Source organism: Oncorhynchus keta, chromosome 29, assembly GCF_023373465.1.
Source record: "Oncorhynchus keta strain PuntledgeMale-10-30-2019 chromosome 29, Oket_V2, whole genome shotgun sequence".
NCBI lineage: Eukaryota > Metazoa > Chordata > Actinopteri > Salmoniformes > Salmonidae > Oncorhynchus > Oncorhynchus keta.
Genome location: NC_068449.1, coordinates 19,981,420 through 20,006,942, shown reverse-complemented (window position 1 = coordinate 20,006,942; position 25,523 = coordinate 19,981,420). Strand labels below are relative to the sequence as shown.

The window sequence follows — 25,523 nt, the reverse complement described above, 5'->3', positions numbered from 1 at the left end:
CGTGGGTCGTACGCGCTGGGACCACCAGATTAGGGTGGCCGCGGCCACGCGGTGTGGAGCGTGGCCGCGGTGTGGTACTCCAAATAAAAATGTGATTCACATTTTCAAACAGTCCATTTAGATTTTTCAACGGGGCTATATGTTTGGGTGATGTTTTTTTCTCGCCTGAGTAGCCTCGTTTCACTACCCAAAATAAAATTAAACCATCTAGTGTTCAGCAAAATAACAACACAATGTCAAATACAGGTAGCCTCGTCAAATAATTAACATGCAATCAAATTAACTGTTACTCTCTTGCAGGAAACCTTCACTGTTGCGCACACATTTAGAAATGAAACATGACCATTTGAAAAATAAGCCATGGGAGTTTTTTGATCGAGAATTAAGACCGCTTTTGAGTAGTAAGACATGTATAAAAGCAACATATACCATTATTAAGAAGAGGCTAAAAGCATCTTATATGTTGAGCTACCGAGTGGCTAGGACATGCAAGCCCCATACTATCGTGGAGGACTTCATTTTTCCTGCTACCGCAGATATGGCTGGGACAATGCTGTGGGAAAAGGCACACAAAAAAACTATACAGGTGTGTTGGTATCTGTACTGATGGCACAGATACCAACACATAGTGGAGTGGTAACGCGCGTGCAAGCAGTTACTCCCGACGCCACTTGGGTACACTGCAGCATCCACCCAGAGGCTCTTGCTGCCAAGGGAATGCCTGACAGCTTGAAAAACGTTTTGGACACAGTGAAAATTGTTATCTTTGTTCAAGTAAGGCCCCTGAACTCTTGTGTATTTTTCTGCATTATGCAATGATATGGGCAGCGACCATGTAACGCTTTTACAACATACAGAAGAAGTGCGCTGGTTATCTGGGGGCAAAGTATTGACACATTTTTTTAAATTGAGAGACAAGCTTAAATTTTCTTTACTGACCATAATTTTCACTTGTCTGACAGCTTGCATGATGACGAGTTTCTCAAACGACTGGACAATCTGGGTGATGTTTTTTCTCGCCTGAATGATTTGAATCTAGGATTACAGGGACTCTCCACAAATATATTCTATGTGACGAACAAAATTGAGGCTATAATTAAGAAGTTGGAGCTCTTCTCTGTCTGCATTAACAAGGACAACACACAGGTTGTCACGTTCTGACCTTAGTTCCTTTATTTTGTCTTTGTGTTAGTTTGGTCAGGGCGTGAGTTGGGGTGGGTAGTCTATGTTCTTTTTCTTTGTTGTATTTCTGTGTTCGGCCTGGTATGGTTCTCAATCAGAGGCAGCTGTCGATTTTTGTCTCTGATTGAGAATCATACTTAGGTAGCCTTTTCCCACTGGTGTTTTGTGGGTGATTATTTTCTGTTGTGTGTCTGCACCATAGAGAACTGTTTAGTTTTTGTTTCTGTCTTTCACTTTGTTATTTTGTATTTTCAGTGTTCAGTTTATTTATTAAATATTAACATGGACACATACCACGCTGCGCATTGGTCCGATCTTGACTACTGCTCGTCAGAGAAAGACGAATATCGTTACACAGGTCTTTCCATCATTGTATTATTTTTTGATGAACAAGTAAGGTTTTATATATAAGATGGCTCAATAAAGAGCAAAATGATTGATTATTATTATATTAATATTTGTGCCCTGGTGTAATAAGAGCTCTTTGTCACTTCCCACAAGCCGGGTTGTGACAAAACTCATTCTTATGTTTAATAAATGTCGTGTGTGTGTGGCAGACTTACAATGATAGCAAAAAACAACATTTGAGAGTGTGCTGAGCCTGGTTCTGACCCTGGTGCTAGAGGGGGTACGCAGCGGGAGGTTGAATGTGTGAAGGGGTACGGGACTACAAAAAGTTTGGGAACCACTGATATAAAGAATCTGTGGCAAAACATCAGTTGATTTACAATTGATCATATTTATGAAGATTTGACCCTATGATGGAGAGATGAGGTAATGGTTGGATTCTTTACCTACAATATAAATAATTTGAAAAAATTTCACGTCATTAATTTAATTATTCTTTTGGCCAAATTTTGTATTCACAAATGTACATTTACAAACAATTAAAAAAAAAAAAATTCTTAACTAACAAAATAAAATGTAAAACCCAAGATGTGAACGGAAGTATACTTATATTTATAATAAGCTAGTAAGAATACTTTGACTTTATTACAAACTTTGCTATGATAACATTATATCTCAGTCAAAATGTTCTCACTTTTACCAAATGCTACCTGTTTATATCCACAAGATGGCAGTGTCAGACAGAAGATTATCCAGATCATCTGAATGATCAGTTTCTTGTGTGTTCTGAAATATTGTTGTCAGAATGTCAATTACTAAAGGGCCCCTACTGTCTTATTCCTGTTTACATGAAGCTGATGCTGCATAGTGACTCCTGAGTCACTCCTGAGTCATTGCTGCTGCCTGAAACAAGTAATGTGAAAGTCAATAACCTTTTAAGACAAACGAACACGTGCACACATTATGTTTGTTATTGGCAAAGTGTTATGAGTGACTCACCGTTATATCCACACATATAGTAAACCAGTAAAAACACAAGAGCAGCAGGTGTACATACTACCTCAACTAACCGGTGCCCCCACACATTGACTCTGTACCGGTACCCCCCTGTATATATTGTTCTTTTTTATGCTGCTCTTTAATTAATTGTTACTTTTATCTCATATTCTTATCTGTATATTTTTTGAAACTGCACTGTTGGTTAGGGGCTCGTAAGTAAGCATTTCACTGTAAGGTCTACACCTGTTGTATTCGGCGCATGTAAATCAAAATTTTGATTTGACTTAAAAACTCCTTTACTAGCTCATACTGGCTTACATACTAGTTGCAGTGTAAAGATAACCAATCAACAGCCAAGTTCATGTGAGATTCAGCACGTATTCGAGGTGTGTCTAAAATGAAGAGGTCCTTGGTCCTCTGATCCATTGGTCCCTAGCCCCAGTCCCCTTTCAGCCAGCTTGGCAATGCAGAACCAGGTTGCAGTGGATGTGATGAATGAATATGTTTGCCTGGATAGGTGAGCTGCCAGAGGAGCTCAATAATTCAGTGTTTGTAACAGACTGTGCATCAGCAAGCGAACACATAACGCTACGGCTGATTGATACACTGCCAAAAATAAAAGCAGCATCTCATTGTTAATACTGTAATAGGATCTGTGGAAACTCTACGGTGTACCCTTGTTAGCCCTCAAGTCTCAACTGTACTAGTTTGGCACAGAAAGGACAACTACGTAGTTTTGATCTTGACTCATTTAGTTGCTGGTGATATTTGACCTTGTCAAATGAAATGGATTAGTTCAGAGCCTTATCACTGGGTTTTGGGTTTTACCCTCTGAGTGATCATTAATAGCATTTACTGACCCTCTATTTTTTTCATGCATCATTGATGGAGTTGTAACTGAGGATGCCAAACTGGCTTCAAGGCTGATTAAACGTACACCTGATAATAGCTGTTATAAATGGCATAGAGGGGAGCTAATGAACACAGATGAAGTCTGGATCACCTGTCAGGGAGACCCAGGTATTGTGATAAGTGTGGATAAACAGGGGCCCATAGTTTGAACATATGCTGTGATGTAGAGATGATTAACCACAGAGTAATGCAGTCACTTCTTGATTAGGACACATGGGGAAATTTGAAACCAAAAATCACTTGTTAGAATTTGGGTCAATAATGAATTTCTGGAATACAAAATTATGAAAATATAATTATTGCTAACAGCTGCCATTACTCCTAGCTTTGGTTCCACCCTCAACCCTTAGTCTTTATCACTCTGTAATTGACCTATGCTCTCCCACTTGAGAGAGAAGGATAGCAAACACACCCAGATACACACCTACTGAGACACACACAGAGGAGTATTTCATTACCATCCTCCACAGGCAGCGAGCTTGCAAGGGAGGGTGGGAGGGAGGGTGCGAGGGAGGGAGAGAGAGGGAAGGAGAGAACTAGAGAGAGAGAGACGAGCAGACAGAGATAGACAGTGCAAGCAAGTAAGATAGATAGGTAGGAGAGCTAGAGCAAGAGAAGAAGAAAAAGAGCGAGCACACAAGAAAGACAGCGAAGAGAGAGGGTGGGAGTGAGAGCACCAGAGACAGAGGGAGAGATAGAACGAGAGAGACGGCTCTGTGTTTCCTCAGCTGTTTTCCCGAGGCCATGGCAGGCATGGCGTCGGAGCCAGGCACCCAGTCCAGGGTGATGTTCCAGTCTGCAGACAAAACAGAGGAGCCTCCACATCGCAAACTGGGCAAGCTGACCGTCAAATACAACCGTAAGGACCTGCAGAGGAGGCTGGATATCGAGGAGTGGATCGACGATCAGCTGCACCTGCTCTTTGACTGTGAGGTAGGTCGTGCAAGGCTGCTACAGGCACAGTTAGCTAGGTCCCACGGGCTGTGTGGGTAGAATGCAGGGGAGGTACAGAGCAGCACAGGTACCTGAGGAGGGTTACACAACATGTGAAGCAAAAAGAGAGGGAGAGTGGAGTGTCTGAACAGAGGTGTGGCTGTGTGTGCATTGATCCAGGCTTCATTTACTGGCAGCAAATTATTTTCCCACACTGCTTTGGTGTTAAGCACAGAATATAGAGCTCTGATTGGTAGTTTTCTTGGGGGTTGTGTAACAAACTAGTGATAAGATACACATTATATTACCATCATATTAGGATGATAATACATCATATGACATGATTGTATACCCTTTCCTGATCGCTGAATGGACATACATACAGCATTCAAGAGATAACTAAATATTATGTAAAATAAATATAGTGATTGGCTGATACAATCACCCTTTTCCTTATTAATGAACACGACACAGACAGTACTATTGTGGCAGCAGCCTCTGTCCTCAGAAGATGATCATCAACCCCTCTGTGACATGGGTTCAGACAGGGAGGCAAATCTCTGTTGCCTCTGGACAGTTTGCTATCAGAACACATCTAAGAACTTGAGGTTTACAGCCTAGATCTCGACAGGGAGGCCGCCTATATAACTACTTAAGGCCAGGACTGCACACCACAAACGGAGACACTGTGCATTTGCATAATTGATTTAATAGATTATGACTGGGACCCTTGTGTGGAGATCGTAGGACCCCCGTGTCATAACTGCACTGCTATTCAGAGGCTGCAACAATTTGCTGGGAATGCCATGGCAACAGAAGTCTGGCTCCCACATGAAGAGGGATGGCACAGCGGAGTCAGAGGGATGTCTTCAGGAGCATGGGCGTCCACCTAATGATGGAGATCATATGACAACACAGCAGTGGTGGAAAAAGTACTAAATCGTCATACTTGAGTAAAAGTAAAGATACCTTTAATAGAAAATGAGTCAAGTAAACGTGAAAATCACCCGGTAAAATACAACTTGAGTAAAAGTCTGGAAGTATCTGGTTTTAAATGTGCTTAAGTACAGTGGTAGAAAAAGTTATTTTTTTCATACATTAAATTCCAGATATTAAAGGCCCAGTGCATTCAAAACGTGATATTCATGTGTTTTAGAAATATTTACACAATATGAGGTTGGAATAATACTGTGAAATTGTGAAAATTATGATAATGCCCTTTTTGTGTAAGAGCTGTTTGAAAAGACCACCTGAAATGGCAACCTATTTTGGTGGGACTTCACCAGGTGGTAAATTAGTTTTAAACCTCATTGCCAATAACGGGTAGTTTTCAGTTATCCCCTCCCCACTCAGACCACTCTTGTTACAACTTCTAACAGTGGTGAGTGGAGGAGTCAAGCGCAGAGAGCAGGTCATTCAGTTCGTGGATATTTTATTCCATAGACTGTGGAGCCACGACATGCAAAACACCAGGGCGCATGAAACAACCCGTCCCAAAATACAACGGACTAAAACTGTCCGGAAAAAATACTGATTACACTCATACACCAGATAACAGGAAAACAAGCCCGCACAAATACCCAGCGGGCCTAGTGCCCTTAAATAGCCTACAAACAAACACTAACTCAAAACAGGTGTACCCAATTACCCAATAAACAGAAACAAACGGAAAGGGAATCGATGGCAGCTTCGACGACCGCGAGCGCCGCCCGAACAGGAAGAGGCACCATCTTCGGCGAGATTCGTGACAACTCTCAGACCATCCTAGCTAAATTCTGGCTTGAGAAATTACTCTTTGCTAAGAAGCTATTTTTGTTTATTTTGGAGCATTTTAATTTAAAACAATCACAGGAAGGTACCTAATTGTTGTCCAGAAATGATTTGATATTAGATTTAAAAAATAGCTGCATTGGACCTTTAAGCCAGCCAGACAGGACAAATGTATATATTTTTAGGAACAGACAGTGAACAGAAATTATTTAGAAATGCAGTATTTGTGTTTAGTGAGTCCACCCAATCAGAGGCAGCAGGGATGACAATGTGTTACATTGATAGGTGCGTGAATTTGACCATATTGCTGTCCTGCCTGAGCATTCAAAAGTACATTTGGGTGTCATGGAAAATGCATGGGAGTAAAAGTACATATTTTCTTTAGGAATGTAATGGAGTAAAAGTAAAAGTTGTCAATATAAATAGTAAAGTAACAGATACCCCAAACAAACGACTTAAGTTGTACTTTAAAATATTTTTACTTAAGTACTTTACACCACTGTAACAGCCTCTGTTTGAAGCTGGATTGGGGTAGGTGGGGGTGGAGGAGGGTGATGTTTCACATTTTACTGTCCTGATGGAGGAGAAACTTGAGTGACCACAGATGGTCTGAGTGCCTCCAAGCAAAACATTCTCCTCCACTGCCAAAAAATACTCTGCATATGGCTTACTGATACTCCAGGGCATGAGAGGGCATCACATGTGAGTGGTGTCCTCATGAAAGTTTTAGTTCCTGAGAATAGTTACAGTGGGGCAAAAAAGTATTTAGTCAGCCACGAATTGTGCAAGTTCTCCCACTTAAAAAGATGAGAGAGGCGTGTAATTTTCATCATAGGTACACCTATGACAGACAAAATGAGAAGAAAAAAATCCAGAAAATCACATTGTAGGATTTTTTATGAATTTATTTGGAAATTACTGGCCTACCTGGTTAAATAAAGGTGAAATATATATATTTTTAAAACACTGATATGGGAGGGAGAGACATTTATTACACCCAGTCTGCACAGGAGGTTGGTGGCACCTTAATTGGGGAGGACTGGCTCATGGTAATGGCTGGAGTGGAATAGGTGGAATGGTATCAATTAGATCAAACACGTGGTTTCCGTGTGTTTGATGCCATTCCATTTGTTCCGTTCCAGCCATTATTATGAGCCGTCCATTATTCCAGCCTCCACTGCCATTCTGGTGGCAGACACCCAGCGTCTCCTCCGAGTGTCTCCACCAGATCTGGCCAGCAGAGAGCCCATGCATGTGAGCTAAGCCTGGGTGATTTTAATAAAACCACTGTAATAGCGGTTGGCATTTTGTAAGGTTTGCATTACCTTTATTCCTATATATATATATATATATATTTTTTTTTATATTTGAGAGTCTTCAAAGTAGCCAACCTTTGCCTTGATGACAGCTTTTCAAACTCTTGGCATTCTCTCAACCAGCTTCATGAGGAATGCATTTCAATTAACAGGTGTTCCTTGTTCTTTGTTTCTGGCCATTTTGAGCCTGTAATCGAAACCACAAATGCTGATGCTCCATCTGACCCACTCACCCAAATGCACCTAGTCTAAAGAAGGCCAGTTTTATTGCTTCTTTAATCAGGACAACAGTTTTCAGCTCTGCTAACATAATTGCAAATGGGTTTTCTAATGATCAATTACCCTTTTAAAATTATCAACTTGGAATAGCTAACACAATGTGCCATTGGAACACAGGAGTGATGGTTTCTTATAATGGGCCTCTGTACACCTATGTAGATATTCCATTTTTTACAAATCTGCCAATTCCAGCTACAATAGTAATTTACAACATTAACAATGTCTACACTATTTCTGATCAATTTTATGTTATTTTAAATGATAAAATTGTTTTTCTTTAAAAAACAAGGACATTTAAGTGACCCCAAACTTTTGAACGGTAGTATAGATATATATATATACATATATACACACACACATACAAAGATCCCTGAAATGCGTCATGGTATACTGTTGTGGAATCTCGATGAAGTCAATCTTGCCTGCTATTTATAATTTTCTTGCCAATGTATAGAGTTATCATACCATTATCATAAGTATCAGTACAGCAGATGTTATGAATATATAATCAGTACAAGACTAATGTTATTAGGTTTAACTGTTTGAGTTCCAGACTGCACTCATTTGTCTTGGGGAATCCCGGAGACAGAAGGCCCTTCATGACAGAGGGATGGGATCCCTGCATGATTGATAAGACAGTTGCAGTAACAGTACCTCGACAGTACTCCTTTGTTATTGTAGTTGTCTGGTAGATACAGTCTTTGTATTTCAATTGTAGCACAGCCCTGTATGGATAAAACATTATGACTAGGGCCAGCAAGGTTTCCTGGGCAGGTCATCAGTCAGAAAAAAAACCTCATGGCCCTAAGTATGTCCTAACTCTGAGGATTTAAGGAGCTATTGTTTTCATGTCAGATTTCAGTGGTGTCTTGACAAACTCTAGTCTGAGGTGGATTAGTTGTTTGGTAGACACTACCCATTGCTGTGGCCGGGGGAGACATGGTTGGTTCATGAGCCTTGGTTAATGGCATTAATTTCACATGAACTCAGGGGAAGGTAAATTTAGCTGTGGTTGGGTACTCTGACTCTTCCGTGAAAAAGCATTTACTGTCAGCCCCCTGTGTAACGGGTGCGTGTTGATGGCAGGGAAGTCAGGTGCAGGAGAATCGAACTTGGTATTGTTTAATAAATGTTTCACAAAACTCCAAAACATACAAAATCATAAAAGTGGGCACAATACCCGTCATGCACCAACACAAACAATCTCCGACAAGGACATGAGGGGAAACAGGGTTAAATACACAACATGTAACTGATGGGATTGGAACCAGGTGTGAAAGACAAGACAAAACCAATGGAAAATAAAAATGGATCAGTGATGGCTAGAAGGTCTGAGACTTCGACCGCCGAACACCACCCGAACAAGGAGGGACCGACTTCGGCAAAAGTCATGACACCCTATGTCAATAGCCAAGTTATTTAGAGACATCTAATGTATACAAGTAGCCAGCTGGTTGGGTCTGAGTGGCAGTGGCACTGAACCATATCGCTGACTTCACACCTTTAAAAAAGATATATATATTTTTACTTTGTTTATTGGATTTTCAACAAAATTGCACTTGTCACGGCCGTCATATGGAGACCAAGGCGCAGCGTGGTAAGTGAACATAACTCTTTAATAAAAGAGAGAACACTGAACAGATCTAATCAAAATGAACCGTGAAGCAATATGGCTAGTGCAGACCTGAACCTGAACCTATATGGGAGGGTCTGGGTGGGCATCTAACCTTGGTGGCGGCTTTGGTTCTGGACTCCGCCCCTCTTCTTTACACTGAGTCCGCTCTTGTAGCACTGACCCGTGGATCATCGCCGGAGGCTCTGGACTGCGGATCCTCGCCGTAGGCCCCGGGCTGGGGACCCTCCCTGCATCGATCATCGCCGGAGACCCCGGACTGGGGACCGTCGCCGGACGCTCTGGACTGGGGACCGTCGCCGGACGCTCTGGACTGGGGACCGTCGCCGGACGCTCTGGACTGGGGACCGTCGCCGGACGCTCTGGACTGGGGACCGTCGCCGGACGCTCTGGACTGGGTACTGTTGCTCTGGATTACCGAGGCGCACTGTAGGCCTGGTGCCAGAACTGGTGGTATCGGGCTGAGGACTCAGGGCGAGTGCGGAGAGGAGGAACAGGACGTACTGGACTGTGAAGGCGTACTGGAGGTCTGGAGTGTAGAGCTGACACAACCCGTCCTGGCTGAATGTTTATTTTCGCCATGCAAATGCATAACACGGTGCCTGACAAGTAACACGCTCCCCACAGTAAGCACGAGGAGTTGGCTCAGGTTGCCGACCTGACTCATGCAATCTCCACGTGTGCCTCTTCCCCAAAATCTTGGCTGCCGCTCAGGCTTCCGTGCCAGCCGTGTACCCTCATATTGACGCCGTTCCTCCTGCGCTATCTCCACCTGCTTCCATGGCAGGGTCTTGTCCCCTGCCATTACCTCCTCCCAGGTCCAGGATGTCCTCCACTCCACTTTCTCCCTGGTCCAAGATGTCCTCTCCTTTTTAGCACGCTGCTTGGTCCTTTTTTGGTGGGTTGTTCTGTCATGGTCGTCATAAAGAGGAGACCAAGGCGCAGCGTGGTAAGCGAACATAACTCTTTAATAAATGAGAGAACACTGAACAAAACGAACCGTGACGCAATATGGCTAGTGCAGCACAGGCAACTAAACATAGAACAACCCACAAAATTACCAAGGAATATGGCTACCTAAATATGGTTCCCAATCAGAGACAACAATAAACAGCTGCCTCTGATAGAGAACCAATCTAGGCAACCATAGACATATAAACACCTAGAATTTCAAAACCCCTAGACAATACAAAAACTAAACAAACCACCCTTGTCACACCCTGATCTAACCAAATAATAAAGAAAACAAAGATAACTAAGGTCAGGGCTTGACAACTTGTAAGTTATTTGGTAGTAATATAAAACAACAAATCAAAGACAACAATACAGCAAAACAAAGAGTGAGACAGAAATATAACAACACAAAAAACTAAGACAAAAAAATTGTTATTTTGATACAGTTGTTACAGGTCAACTAGCACAGATAATACAGTCCTCCTTAACATCCGAGATACCGTATATACACATACTAGGCCTCTTACATCCCCGATTTATAAATATAAATATACATCACTCTGGAACTGCAGGGAAATGTAGTCATTTAACATATGAAAAAAAGTGAGCCCACATTGCATAGAATTTGTCTAAAGACCCATTTTTATTTCACTAGGCAAGTCAATTAAGAGCAAGTTCTTATTTTCAAAGACAGCCTGGGAACAGTGGGTTAACTGCCTGTTCAGGGGCAGAACAACAGATTTGTCAGCTCGGGGATTTGAACTTGCAACCTTCCAGTTGCTAGTCCAACGCTCTAACCACTAGGCTACCCTGACGCCCCATTGAGGATGTGTTAAAAATTTTCCAACTTTATGCAATTCAAAACGGATTTAATCCAAACCGCATGAGAATACAGAGGATTTCCATCTAAGTAAAATGAATCGTCTCTTAACAAAGTGACAAAGGCAATTACATCCTTATTCATTTTGGTCAGTTGTAATGTGGGTAAGGAAACCACAAAAAAATGCAATAAAAGGGTTTGGTTCGTTCTGTGTGCCGCTTAATTCTGAAAGTGTGTTAAAGATGTCTTTCCAGAAACCAACAAGAGATGGGCAAACATGTGTACATGATTAGCAGACTGGTTACGTCGTACACAATTAGGGTTCACATCCTTGTAAATGTTGGATAATCTTGCTTCGGTCCAGTGAGCCCTATGAATGAGTTTGCATTGAATAAGACCGTGCTGAGCACAAATAGAAGAGGTATGTACCCTTTTGAGTGCCCCTTCCCATAGTTCATCTGATATTTCCTCACCCAGTTCCTCCTCCCATGAGTATTTAATATTGTTTAATGAGGTGGTTTGTTGTGAGCAAATTTGACTGTAGATTATTGACAAGGTGCCTTTCAGAGTAGGAAGTGGGATAAGAAATGTGTCAAACTGTGTTTCACCAGGAAGTGTGGGGAATCGGGGATCTTTGCTTTGGACCTAACTCCGGACTTGTAAGAACCTAAAGAAATTATGTCTGGGGAGACCACATTTAGCTGATAATTGTTCAAACGTACTAAATGTATTGTTAATATAAAGATCCCTAAATCTTTTAATACAGATACTAGACCATGTTGTGAAACTACATCAACTATAGATGGGGGAAAAGCTGGGTTTGTGGCTACCGGAGCGAAATAAGAGGTTGTCTGAAACCCAAAAGTGGCGTCTAAATTGATTCCAGATCTTCAATGTTGTTTTGACACATGTATTTTCGGTGAAGGAGGTGTAAGGGCCTGTAACGGAGGAGTGAGCGAGGGAAGACAATGATGGTATAAATGAGGCGGCCTCCATCTCTAGCCAAATTGGGGGTGGGGGTATCTCTCTGCTCTGCAACCAGTACTGAATAATCCTAAGGTTAATAGATGATAATAGAATCAATAATAGGATCTAAAACCCGGTAGCGCTAGACCGCCATCTGGTTTGGGCCTTTGCAAAAGCTGTTTTCGTAAAAGCTTTTTGTCCCATATAAAAGGAAGAATTAGGCCGTCGATCTTTTTGAAAAGCATTTTGGGAAGAAAAATAGGTAGGCACTTATAGAGACAAAAGAATTTAGGGAGAGTATTCATTTTAATATAATTAATTATTGCGACTAAGGAGAGGTGTAGCAAAGACCAGCGTTCCAAATCGGCCTTAGTACGGGTTAAAAGAGGAGCAAAGTTGGCCTGATAAAGGTTTTCAAATCTGATTGTGAAGTGCAGCCCGATATAAATAAAACTACTGTGAGCAATTTTAAATAGGAGGTTATGTAAAGGGACATTTTTGGCGGCTACATTGTGCTGCATCAATTCGCTTTTACTGAGATTCAGTTTATACCCTGATAAGTGACTGAAGGATGTGAAAGTGGCAAGGGCAGCAAGAACAGAAACATGACTGTCGGATGTGTATAATAGTAAATAATCTGCATATAAAGAGTTTGTGTTCGTGTCAGTATCTGACTATACCTTTGATGAGGGGGTTGGATCGAAGTGCTACTGCAAGGTGTTTTATGGAGAGGGCAAACAGTAAGGGACATAAATGGCAACCCTGGCGTGTCGATCGTTGCAAAGGGAAGCAATCTGATTGAGAGTTGTTAGTCCTGAGGCTTGAGGGGATGAGTAAAGAGGTCTTATCCAAGTAATGAATTTGGAGCCAAAGCCAAATTTATTTAAGGTGCAAAAAATGTATTTCCATTAGAGGTCGACCAATTATGATTTTTCAACGCCGATACCGATACCAATTATTGGAGGACCAAAAAAAAGCCGATACCGATTAATCGTTCGATTTTCTTATTTATTTGTAATAGTGACAATTACAACAATACTGAATGAACACTTATTTTAACTTAATTTAATACATCAACAAAATCAATTTAGCCTCAAATAAATAAACTGTTCAATTTGGTTTAAATAATGCAAAAACAAAGTGTTGGAGAACAAAGTAAAAATGCAATATGTGCCATGTAAGAAAGCTAATGTTTAAGTTCCTTGCTCAGAACATGAGAAGATATGAAAGCTGGTGGTTCCTTTTAACATGAGTCTTCAATATTCCCAGGTAAGAAGTTTTAGGTTGTAGTTATTATAGGAATTATAGGACTATTTCTCTCTATACGATTTGTATTTCATATACCTTTGACTACTGGATGTTCTTATAGGCACTTTATTATTGCCAGTGTAACAGTATAGCTTCCATCCCTCTCCTTGACGCTACCTGGGCTCGAACCAGGAACACATCGACAGCCACCTTCGAAGCAGCATTACCCATGCAGAGCAGTGGGAACAACCTCTCCAAGTCTCAGAGCGAGTGACGTTTGAAAAGCGATTAGCGCGCACCCCGCTAACTAGCTAGCCATTTCACATCGGTTACACCAGCCTAATCTTAGGAGTTGATAGGCTTGAAGTCATAAACAGCGCAATGAAGAGCTGCTGGTAAAACGCATGAAAGTGCTGTTTGAATGAATGCTTACGAGCCTGCTGGTGCCTACCATCGCTCAGTCAGACTGCTCTATCAAATCATAGACTTAATTATAACATAATAACACACAGAAATACTAGCCTTAGGTCATTAATATGGTCAAATCCGGAAACTATCATTTCGATAACAAAACCTTTATTATTTCAGTGAAATACGGAACCGTTCCGTATTTTATCTAACGGATGGCATCCCTAACTCTAAATATTGCTTTTACAGTGCACAACTTCCAATGTTATGTCATAATTACATAAAATTCTGGCAAATTAGTTTGCAATGAGCCAGGCGGCCCAAACTGTTGCATATACCCTGTCTCTGCATGCAATGAATGCAAGAGAAGTGACACAATTTCACCTGGTTAATATTGCCAGCTAACCTCTTCTTTTAGCTGAATATGCAGGTTTAAAAATATGTACTTCTGTGTATAGATTTTAAGAAAGGCATTGATGTTTATGGTTAGGTACATGTTGGAGCAACGACAGTCCTTTTTCGCGAATGTGCACCGCATCGATTATATACAACACAGGACACGCTAGATAAACTAGTAATATCATCAACCATGTGTAGTTATAACTAGTGATTATGATTGATTGATTGTTTTTTATAAGATAAGTTTAATGCTAGCTAGCAACTTACCTTGGCTTCTTACTGTATTGGCATAACAGGCAGGCTCCTCGTGAGGCAGGTGGTTAGAGCGTTGGACTAGTTAACCGTAAGGTTGCGAGATTGAATCCCTGAGCTGACAAGGTAAAAATCTGTCGTTCTGCCCCTGAACAAGGCAGTTAACCCACCATTCCTAGGCCGTCATTGAAAATAAGAATGTGTTCTTAACTGACATGCCTCCTTAGATAAAGTTGTAAAATAAAAATAAAATTAAAAGGCAAAATCGGCGTCCAAAAATACCCATTTCCGATTGTTATGAAAACTTGAAATTGGCCCCAATTAATCGGCCATTCCAATTAATCGGTCGACCTCTAATTTCCATTCCACCCGGTCGAAGGCTTTCTCTGCATCCAGGGATATAATGGCTTCAGAGGCATTGGTGACAGAGGGATTATATATAATATTAAATAATCGTCGAAGATTGAAGAATAAGTGTCTATTTTTAATAAATCATGTTTGACCCAGAGAGATAATTGATGGGAGGACTGTTTCCAGACTCGTTGCCAGAAGTTGGCTAGAATTTTGTAGTCGACATTTATCAGGCTAATTGGATTGTATGATACACAGTCAAGAGGGTCTTTGTTTTTATAAAGAAAAGACAAATGGTTGCCTGAGTGAGAGAGTCTGTGGGAGAGCAGCATTTACAAATGCTTCATTGTAGCATTGTTTATCTCCTTGCTCATAGTGCTCCTAGACTTGACAAGCAGTTCAGTAACCTGGTCTATTAAATGTGTCAAATTCTGCTTGCAAAGTTAAACGCTCTTTATAAATATCTGGAGATGGTGAAACGACTCTAATGTCATCTAATTGGGCAATACAGCATGTTTGTTCTCATGTGCGGTGTAGGAAATCATTTCACCTCTGATATACAGTAAGCTTTCAAAGTTTCCAAGAGAGTAGACACAGAGATGTTTTGGGTTCTATTTGTACTTATGAAAAAGTACATTTGACCCAAAACTAAATTGACAGTGTTCATTACTGAGCAGTTGAGTATTTAGCCGCCAAGGCGGCCGCAGGTTGTCAACAGTTTGAAAGACCACTTCCATAGTAACAGCGGGCGTGGTCAGATACATTGGATTATATGAACATGAAGACATGGAATGGAGAAGTCTGTCATCTACAAGGAAGTCGTCCATGCACGTAAAAGTGTGGTGAACCGATGAGATAAAAGAGTATGCTTTTCCAAATGGATTAAACATTCTCCGAGGGTCTGAAACTTCAAATGTAGACATAACTGTTCGGACAACTCTAGCTGATGTTGACAAGGTAATTAGGCTTAGTGGAGGATCGATCAAAATGTGGGTCTAACCAACAGTTAAAGTCACCACCTAAGATCAACATATGGGAGGGCATAAAAACTATTTGAAGAAATCACCATTGTCCCAACAAGGAGCATAAATATTAACAAGAATTACATTCGTATTGAGCAGCGTACCACTGACAATTATGTATCTACCATGTGGATCTGCGATCACATTAGAACTTGTAAAAGGTACCAATCTGTGAAGTAAAATAGCCACCCCTCTTGCCTTATTCTGAAATGAGTAATGAACATCTGACCCACCCATCTGCACCTAAGACATGACTGTTGTGATGCCTTCAGATGAGTTTCTTGGGGAAAGATGATGTGAGCTTTCAGTTAATGAAGGTGGTGTAGCACCTTACTACGTTTAACTGGGTTATTGATACCCCTACAATTCCAAGTAAGAAAATTAAAACCATTCCCTCCAGCTGGATGGGCTACACTAGGCTGAGATATGTCTTAAGAGAGAGAGGACATGTAAAGGACAAGGTACAATGTAAACTAAAGATCGTAGTTGACCCTAATAGCTCAAATTTGAAAAACAAAGACAAGCGACGAAGTGCAACAAAAACATGAAAAACTATATACAACTAAAGAGGGAAAAAACCCTTCTCTCACAACCTCCCTTGCCGAAGCATCTCCCCAACTGAGATGCAAGCAAAACCCTAAATACAAAAAAAGTTTAGAGCAAAGCATGATAATTTAACCAGAGTAAACCACTTAACCAGAGTAAACCAAACATGCATAGATTGGTCCCCAGTAGAATCCAAGGAAAACTCACCTTGGTTAAGAGAGGTTTAAGAGCAATAAAAGTGGTAAAACTGCGACTGAACCATGAAAACAACCAGACATTGGCAATAGATTAAAAAAAATAATAAGATCAAGGCTTAAGGCTTAGATCAAAATAAAATAGTAATGATACAAATTAAAAGCAATAATGTGAGTGGAATAAAGAATATGTATATGCATATCTGCATTGTATCACATTATAGTGGGGAGTCAACTGTATACTCACCAACATGGGTTGGATATGAAAAGAAAAGAAAGAACGACATTCAAGTGTCAATGAACCCAGCAAAGTTGGCTTCGCTAGCCAACCAGTCTGCCAGCTGGCCTGGTAACTAGCCTGCTAACAAGACCAGCTAACCAACCATTTGTACCACACCATGCGGTGCAACAGCCGCTTTCACGTTCTTGTTGATGAAATCGGCTGCTAGAGCCGGGTCCTCGAATCTGTGCGTGGAGCTGTCAGAGTCAGAACTGCAGGGTAGATGAGGCCGAATTTCATGCCTGGGCAGGCTCGCAGCTGACGCTTCACAGCTCCAAAGCTAGCCCGCTTCTTAGCCACAGTCGTGGTGTAGTCTGCAAATATCAAGACTCTTTTACCCTTGTAGAGGAGAGGATATGCTTCTCCCGATCTACTCAGTATGTCATTGAAGACGTGAAAGAAGTGCACCCTGAGGACAAATGGTCATGGGGGTTCTCCATCCCGGGGTCGGCTACGCAGGGTGCGGTGGGCCCGGTCTAGCAACGGCTTCTCCTCCAGGCCGAGCAGCTCCTGAAGCAGCTGGGCCATGAACTCTGACTGTCTTGGGCCCTCCACTCCCTCCAGTATTCCCAGAAGACGAATGTTGTTCCTCCGCATTCTACTTTCCATATCTTTGCATCTATTGGCAAGGTATGCCACCCTAGTTTTTAATGAGCCAACGTTAGCCTCTAGCTCGCTAATGCAAGTGCTGTGGTCTGTAGCACCGCACTCCAGCTCCAATAAGGCAGCTCCGTAGGCGTCAAGCTTATTCTGTTTACTCTCTATAGATTTTTTAAGCTTGTCTTTGACCATTGATATCTCTGACCTGAGATTGGTAGAGAGAGTCAATTTTGAGGCTGCCCATCACGGATTGTAGCAGCTCCCCAGTCAGTGTTCCCATGGGGCTGACATTAGCCGTAGCATCCGGTGGCGGAGGTGAATCAGGAGAGGGTGCGTGCTTGCTGCGGCCTGCTCTTGCATACTCCGTTTTTGGCCAGGTAGATGACATTGCAAACGTACATTTCTCAGACTTGATCTGAATTGTTTAGAGGTCTCTTCAGACGCCTGACCAAACAGAAATATATACAATTTTGCAAGGTTAAATATATACATTTGGTCACTAACTCAGGAACGATAGGGAAACACGTTCTACATCCTTGGCTTCCAACAGTGCCCCCGACTTCACACTTTTTAGGAAAATAGTTGCTATTCTTATAGGTGTGACAAAACACTCATTCAAGAGTAGGGAAAAAGATACTTAAACACACTTCAAATGAACATATTGTCCTTTACTCTTTATAAATATAATTCAGAGTGCAGTTGGGTCATTATTAATTTACAAATGTAAGTCAATAAGGCTTGAATTTCAAAGTATACAGTACTAAATGCTTGATGCCTCTTTAACTCGTTACAGCCTCTGCACAATGCAGATGACCTCAGATTATCAATATGCGTATGACTTGTGACCCTTCTGTTTTGGAATATTTTGATTGGTTTGCAGCATTTTGATTGGTTCCTGGGAAAGGTTTCCTTTAGATCTCAGAGTATTATTAACTAATAACACTGATTGGTTTAGGTAACCTAGTTCTGTCCAATAACGATACGAACACTGGTTTGTGATGTGGTCATAGTGTTTCTGGGATACAAGCAAAGTGGAAAATGTAGCTTGAATGAGTACTAATGGACTATGATGTGATTACTGTTGTCAATGTTTACTTTATATGGTAATGAATCCTCAATTCCACACATATTTTCATGAACAACGTAGCTGTCAACATTAATTTTATTGTCAGACTAGCTTTACTAAATTCAAAAGTGCTGTCGAGACATTTTCAGTCCCAGCTCCAGATAAAACATTTCTTTGACTATAAAAAATGACTCAAACGAAAAGCATCAACCACACACAATATAAAACATTAAAGAACTACTAGAAGGGTTGCAAAGGCATTCTCCTGACAAAAACAAATTCATCATTCTTCCTTCCCCCTGACCTTCCCCCTTCCTTCCCTCTGTTGCACTCATTGTACTGTATTGTACTGTTCATCTCCCTGCAGTCTCAAGGCAGTCAGACTGAGGGAGGATCACTGCATCAGTGGTTTGCTGGCCCAGCACGGCACGGCCCTGCTTTCATTGAATAATGCCAGTCTGCAGCAGAATCACAAACAGTCAGACCTGGCAGCATTTATCAATTAGAGGGACACACAGGGGACCCTGGTCTCTTCCACCACTCAGCAATAGCCTCATTGATGAGCTCTCTCCTCATCCAGAAACCTGCCATCCTCAACAGACCTGGCTTTAAAACCCCCAACTGGAAAATTATAAAGGGCCCCCACACTATACCTGCTGACTCCAGATATTTTCTTGCTCAGCCATCTGTGGCCTGAAGTGAGCCATCATCATTGCCTCTCAGTAAATGGTCTTCAAAGGGGAGATATCAGCCAGAATATAGATGGATTACCGTTACATTAGTATTTGTTTTAGTTATTTTGGTCTGGGAGTGGATTTGCAATGTTTCTCAAAGTTGGCAGACACTCATGTACAGTATATATTGGGTATGTAATTTGCATTGCTAGGAGATTACTGAATTACTTTGGAATCTGTTAACACAGCCTACTGAGTTAATAAGATAATTATATTTCCAGATAAGCGTCAAGTTACATTAATCTAAGACAAATCAAGAAATCTGTAATTAATGTAGATGTTTTTGCAGAGGAGATCATAGCAATCTTACATCTAGCTATGGTGTTTATGCAGTATTTCTCAAGTAAAAAAATATGCATGAAAAACTAATCAGTGCACTGCATAGTCTATCCTCTCGAGTCGGGAAAGTCTGGCTGTGCACTCAGGACTGATTTCGAAAAACAATAACATGTCTACAACTTCATAAAATTGCAAGCAGTCAAACTATCTTAAATAAAGCAAAAGGTGCTCACTGTTTATCAGGGGCGGCAGGTAGCCTAGTGGTTAGAGCGTTGGGCCAGTAACCGAAAGGTTGCTAGATTGAATCCCTGAGCTGACAAGATAAAAAATCTGTCGTTCTGCCTCTGATCAAGGCAGTTAACCCACTGTTCCCAGGCCGTCATTGTAAATAAGAATTTGTTCTTAACTGACTTGCCTAGTTAAATAAAAGGTTAAATTCAAATGAAATTATCAGCAGGGTTGGTTAGTTTACTTTCTAAATGTAATCAGTTACGAGATACCTGTCCAAAATTGTAATCAGTAACATAATTTTGGATTACCCAAACTCAGTAACGTTATCTGATTACATTAAGTTACTTTTAGATTACTTTCCCCTGAAGAGGCGTTAGAAGAAGACAGAAATGTATGTCACCAATTGAACGACATCTATTGCAGGATAAATCAATGTTAAAGATTACATACTGTAGCTGGCAAAATATGGATGTTAAATTTGCTTTATGGGTTGGTTATGTAGGCTTCTTTTAACCCATCACTTTCTACTACATTTAATAATACGATCAAATTATATTTCTACATTAAAAACCAAAGTCTATCAGAATTCCAGTCATTCCAATAAATGTTATGGCCCTTGATCTTCAAGAATAGGAGAATAGATCATCCAAATTGTTTTACCTGAGCATAACCCCAAAACTAAGGACTTATTTACCAGGCCTACTCTTGCTGATTATGATTTTGTTGTCATGGAGGACTGACTGGGCTCATGGAATGGCTTGCTTTGAGCATTACTGAAAAGTGCTATTTACATGTGAAAAGGGAATGCCAAATGCTGCAAATGCTATAGGCCTATTGTTTACCTTTTTGTTGGTGACACTTTGATATCTTGAAAATTTGCAGCTGTTTAAAGGGCAAATCCACATATGAAACAATAACAAAACGGTCACCCCGCCTCCGTTTTGGTAAAAAGCTGAGGGATGATAATGTAACCACACTCATATTAATAGACAGAACTATGGATGCAAGGATTGCCCATCCATGATATCAAAAGTATTGTTTTAAACAGGGTATGAGGCTATACCGTGTTTGTTTACATTTACAATGTTTACAAACATTGGGGGAAAACAAGCTTATATTTTGGGTTCTCATGGAGTGTGACAGATGAACGAAGCTCATGAGGCATTTATAAGTTATATTCTAAAGAATCAATGTATATATACAGTACCAGTCAAAAGTTTGAATACACCTATCGGTACTCATTCCAGGGTATTTCTTTATTTTTTACTATTTTCTACATTGTAGAATAGTGAAGACATCAAAACTATGAAATAACACATATGGAATCACGTCGTAATCAAAAACATGTAAAACAAATCAAAATATATTTCATATTTTAGATTCTTCAAAGTAGCCACCCTTTGCCTTGATGACAGTTTGCAATGTGATGCAGTGTCTTAGACCGCTGCGCCACTCGGAGAGTTTCATCCACAAAGATTTTCATGCTTATTAATTGCCTTGCGCAAAGTATGAAAATTCTAAAATACTACACAGGACTCTTAAATAATTTAAATGTGAATTGATTTTTTTATCACAGAAACAATGAGGAAAATATGGAAAAAATAATGAAATAATGAAATGTTAATTATATAAAGCAGCCCGTGTAATCATCTGCCAGAGAGTAGCCCCAATCGGCCCGAGCCCCAAGTAATATATTCAGGCCAGATAACTCTCACCGGAATCGGTCCGATCCCCAAGTACAGTAATATATACATTTGGGCCAGATAACACACACCGGAATCGGCCCAAGCTCAATCCCCCCATCCTAGCCATAAGTAATACTGCTAAAGGTGGCCCAGACTCTGACTCTCTAAATTTGCATCGGGCCGCTTCTGGGGGGATTCTGGTAGATGCCGGCAAAGTCGGCTGAATTCCAGTAGACTGAAAGGACCCGATGTACTTGGGCCGATTCTGGGCAGTCATTCATTTTTCTTTCCAGGCTGAGTCCGACACCCAATTCTGGGCCCATTTCAATCAGTTCCGGTCCCCCGGAAGAGGGCTGCTTCTGGGCCGATTCCTCATTGCTAGCTGGGATCCCCAACCCTGTTCATCAGTGCCCAAAATCACTTGCTAGCTTGCTAGATTCCAACTTTGTGTTTGTAAATTAAGCTTGCAAGTAGTAATTTGCTAAAAACAGTTACAGAGTTTAATGGCTGTGATACGAGAAAGATGAGGGTGGATCAACAACATTGTAGTTACTCCACAATACTAAACGAAGGAAGCCTGTAGAGAATAAAAAATATTCAAAAAACATTTATCCTATTTGCAACAAAGCACTAAAGCAATGCTGCAAATAATGGGGCAAAGCAATTAACTTTTTGTCCTGAATATAACGTGTTATGTTTGGAGCAAATCCAATACCTTACTGAGTACCACTCTCCATATTTTCAAGCATAGTGGTGGCTGTATCATGTTATGAGTATGCTTGTAATCGGTAAGAACTGGGGAGTTTTTCAGGATAAAAAAGAAACAAAAAGGAGCTAAGCACAGGCAAAATCCTAGAGGAAACCCTGGTTCAGTCTGCTTTCCACCACACACTTCACCTTTCAGCAGGACAATAACCTAAAACACAAGGCCAAATCTACACTGGAGATTTTTTTTTTTTACCTTTATTTAACTTGTTTACCAAGAATGTTCCCGAGTGGCCAAGTTAGTTTCAACTTAAATCTACTTGAAAGTCTATGACAAGACCTGATCAACAACCAATTTGACAGAGCTTGAATTATTTTGAAAATAGTAATTGGCAAATGTTGCACAATCCAGGTGTGGAAAGCTCCTAAAGACCCAGAAATACTCACAGCTATAATCACTGCCAAAGGTGCTTCTACAAAATATTGACTCTGGGGTGTGAATAAGGTATTTCTGTTTTTCTTTTTCAATACATTTGCAAAAATGTCTAAAAACATGTTTTCACTTTGTCATTATGGGGTATTGTGTGTAGATGGGTGTGAGAAAAAAATATATTTAATCCATTTTGAATTCAGGCTGTAACACAACAAAATGTGGAATAAGTCAAGGGGTATGAGTACTTTCTGAAGGCACATTAGGCCTAGAGACTAATCTGCGCAGGACATTTGCCATACAAAGGAATGAGCCCAGTTTAAGGAAGCTGAAACTCTTGCAATCTTATATCATAAACATTTAAACCGGAGTGATTCTTACTTTATTGGTTAAGCAAAATGCCAGCTGGGTAAATCATCCATGAAATTAGATGGCGGTTGCCTATCCTTCGCCCCTGGTCTCTCGTTCTTGCCTGAATGCTTCTATCATCAATCTCATCATTGTTAGTAATGTAATTATTATTATTTTTATACCACTATGTAATGCCAATATAATAACATCCACAACTAAGTTGTAGTCAGAATACATAAGTTAGAATACATTGACGACCTTTTAATGTGGAAAAATTACAATTTGACGTCATTTTAGGTTACACGTAAATTATTTTTGTTGTGTTACATCATGCATGGCTTTTAAACGTGGGACTTGGAGACTCATTCTCTTTGGTACCGTTAAGAATTAAATATGTTAAACTGGTTTGTAAACACTGTGGGTTGGCAGAGAGCACCAGTCATCTATGTCTGCATGGCTGGTAAAAAATCAATGTTCCAGTGTCTGTCTGTGGTGGTATGGATGTGTGTATGGGGCTCCAAAGAGGTCCATTGTCTCTGACCACTTTTTTCTGTCCCTCCCTCCCTCCTTCCCTCCTTCCCTCCTTCCGTCCGTCCGTCCGCCCGTCCGTCTGTCCGTCTGTCCGTCTGTCTGTCTGTCTGTCCGTCCGTCCAGGAGGAGGAGATGCCAGAGTTAGAGATTGACATAGATGAGCTGCTGGAGCTGTCAGACGTGGAGCAGAGATCCAGACTGCAGGTTAGTACACTATAGACAGGTTGCCCCTAGGAGGAGCTCAGCTCAGGCACCAACACAGTGTTGTCAGTTGGCCCTGCCCATCATTTACTCCAGAACACAGAGACATCCAATCTGACAATCTTGAGCCGTATAAAACAATCTCATTAAAAGAAAAACATAGACAGGGAAAACATACTGTAGACATTTTCCAGTCAAGAGGCCATTTTGTGGGTCACAGTATGAGCCAATACTTACACTTCAGCCATGCCCTTGTTTATACTTTACACATAAACCCAGGAATATTCAACCAAGTAGGGTAATTGCTTTACAAGCACTTGACCCTAGTTGGTGTGCTTGCACAATATTTGACGTGAAAGAGCAATGTCCACAACAGTTACTGAGGCCTTGTTTGTTTCTGACCATTTACAGGAGTTACTGCAGGAATGTGGCAAGCCTAAAGAGGTGAGACACAACAAGCAATCGTTATAGCCTTGGTCATGTACTCGAAAACGAAACAAAAGTCTGCTAAGTGTTTGTTCTCTACAAAGAAATAGTTGCAATTCAATGGTTCACTGCTCCTACACAGACTCAGAAAGAGTTTTACAGTCAACTGTTTAAACAGGTAGCGTTATCTAGTTTTTTCTTCTTCCCTCTCAGGACTTTATTAATGGGCTGCTTTATCGGATTAAGGGCCTACGCAAAATGTCAGGACCCCTAAAGAAATAATGAGAGGTCAAATCAAGAATCAAGACAATGTAAAGCTCCCTCGCCATTACCTTGTATTCTGGATGTCTGTCTGTGCAGTTACATGTTAATGGGACCTTCTTTCTGCACACGTGGGTCAATGTTGGTCTGTAAAGAGAACAGTGGGTTTTGATTAGTGTTTTATATTACTTTGTTTTTGGACCGTTTTAACATTTTGATTCCCCTCAATACAAATAATGCACCAGTAATTAAATGTATTGTCTATTACCCACGTGGAAAGTTTTTGTGTAAGACTGTATATTTTTGTTTGCCTATTTATGTACATATATTTTTGTTCTGTTAACAGTGTTGTATGTCAATAAAACTTAACATTTTCAAGACAAGGCTTTGGATGTCTATCTATTGTATATGGCTGACTTGTCATTTTGTAGAAGGATAAAGCTAGTCAGTGTATAATAAACATCAAATCAGCATTGTTCTAAAAGCTACACGCTTCACATTGAAAACTCTATAAGAGCCGAGAGGAAGAGATTGAATAGTCAATGGCAGCAGAAGTAGGGCAACGGGAATGGCAGCCCCCACAGCCCTAAGGCAGTTTTGCTACACAATGGTACTGCCAACCTTTCCAATACTGTTTTCACCCTTCAAAATATAATTCCACTCAACACCAGTGGATGAATCAGCATTATTGAGGGGCAATGTTACATTTTAAGCACTCTAAAATCGCTCTAACAATTCTGCATGTTTGCAACACACCGATGTTTCTACACATTTTACACATAAATTCATGTTTTTTTTGGTTAAATTACATCACTCTCCCTCCTACGCTTATGAAGTCATACATATTCTCATTCTCACTATGAGTCTGAAATTCCTTTTTTTTGTGATCAGAGGTAGTGTCTAATTGAAACATATGACTTGACTGAAAATGACAGCATGTCAGCAGCACAGGCAACAACTATAGCATAGACGTGGTCCATTATCTCTATCTGCATCCATTATGACTGTCCATTTCCTTCCTGTGGTCACTGTGTGGGATAACCAAGGTAGGCAAACACAGAGAGGGCCTTTATCTGGGCCTTAATGGACTAAATCCCTGGAGGTGAGCTTCATTATGGCTCTCCAGAGTGAGCCAGACAGTAATGTACCCTGATAAAACTGCACTCTGCCCCTCTCTCTGTCTGTCATACACTAAAGGTAATTTGGCAAAG

The 25,523-nt window shown here is 40.8% G+C and overlaps 1 protein-coding gene across 1 annotated transcript; it reads left to right on the top strand.

Annotated features, from left to right (window-relative positions):
* The first annotated feature begins 3,964 nt into the window (after positions 1-3,964).
* On the top strand, positions 3,965-24,695 carry ppp1r14d (protein phosphatase 1 regulatory inhibitor subunit 14D). Its single transcript, XM_035742745.2, has 4 exons — positions 3,965-4,374; positions 23,548-23,628; positions 24,037-24,069; positions 24,265-24,695. The coding sequence occupies exons 1-4, from the start codon at positions 4,186-4,188 to the stop codon at positions 24,331-24,333; spliced, it is 372 nt and encodes a 123-aa protein (XP_035598638.2). The 5' UTR covers positions 3,965-4,185; the 3' UTR covers positions 24,334-24,695.
* The last annotated feature ends 828 nt before the right edge of the window (positions 24,696-25,523 follow it).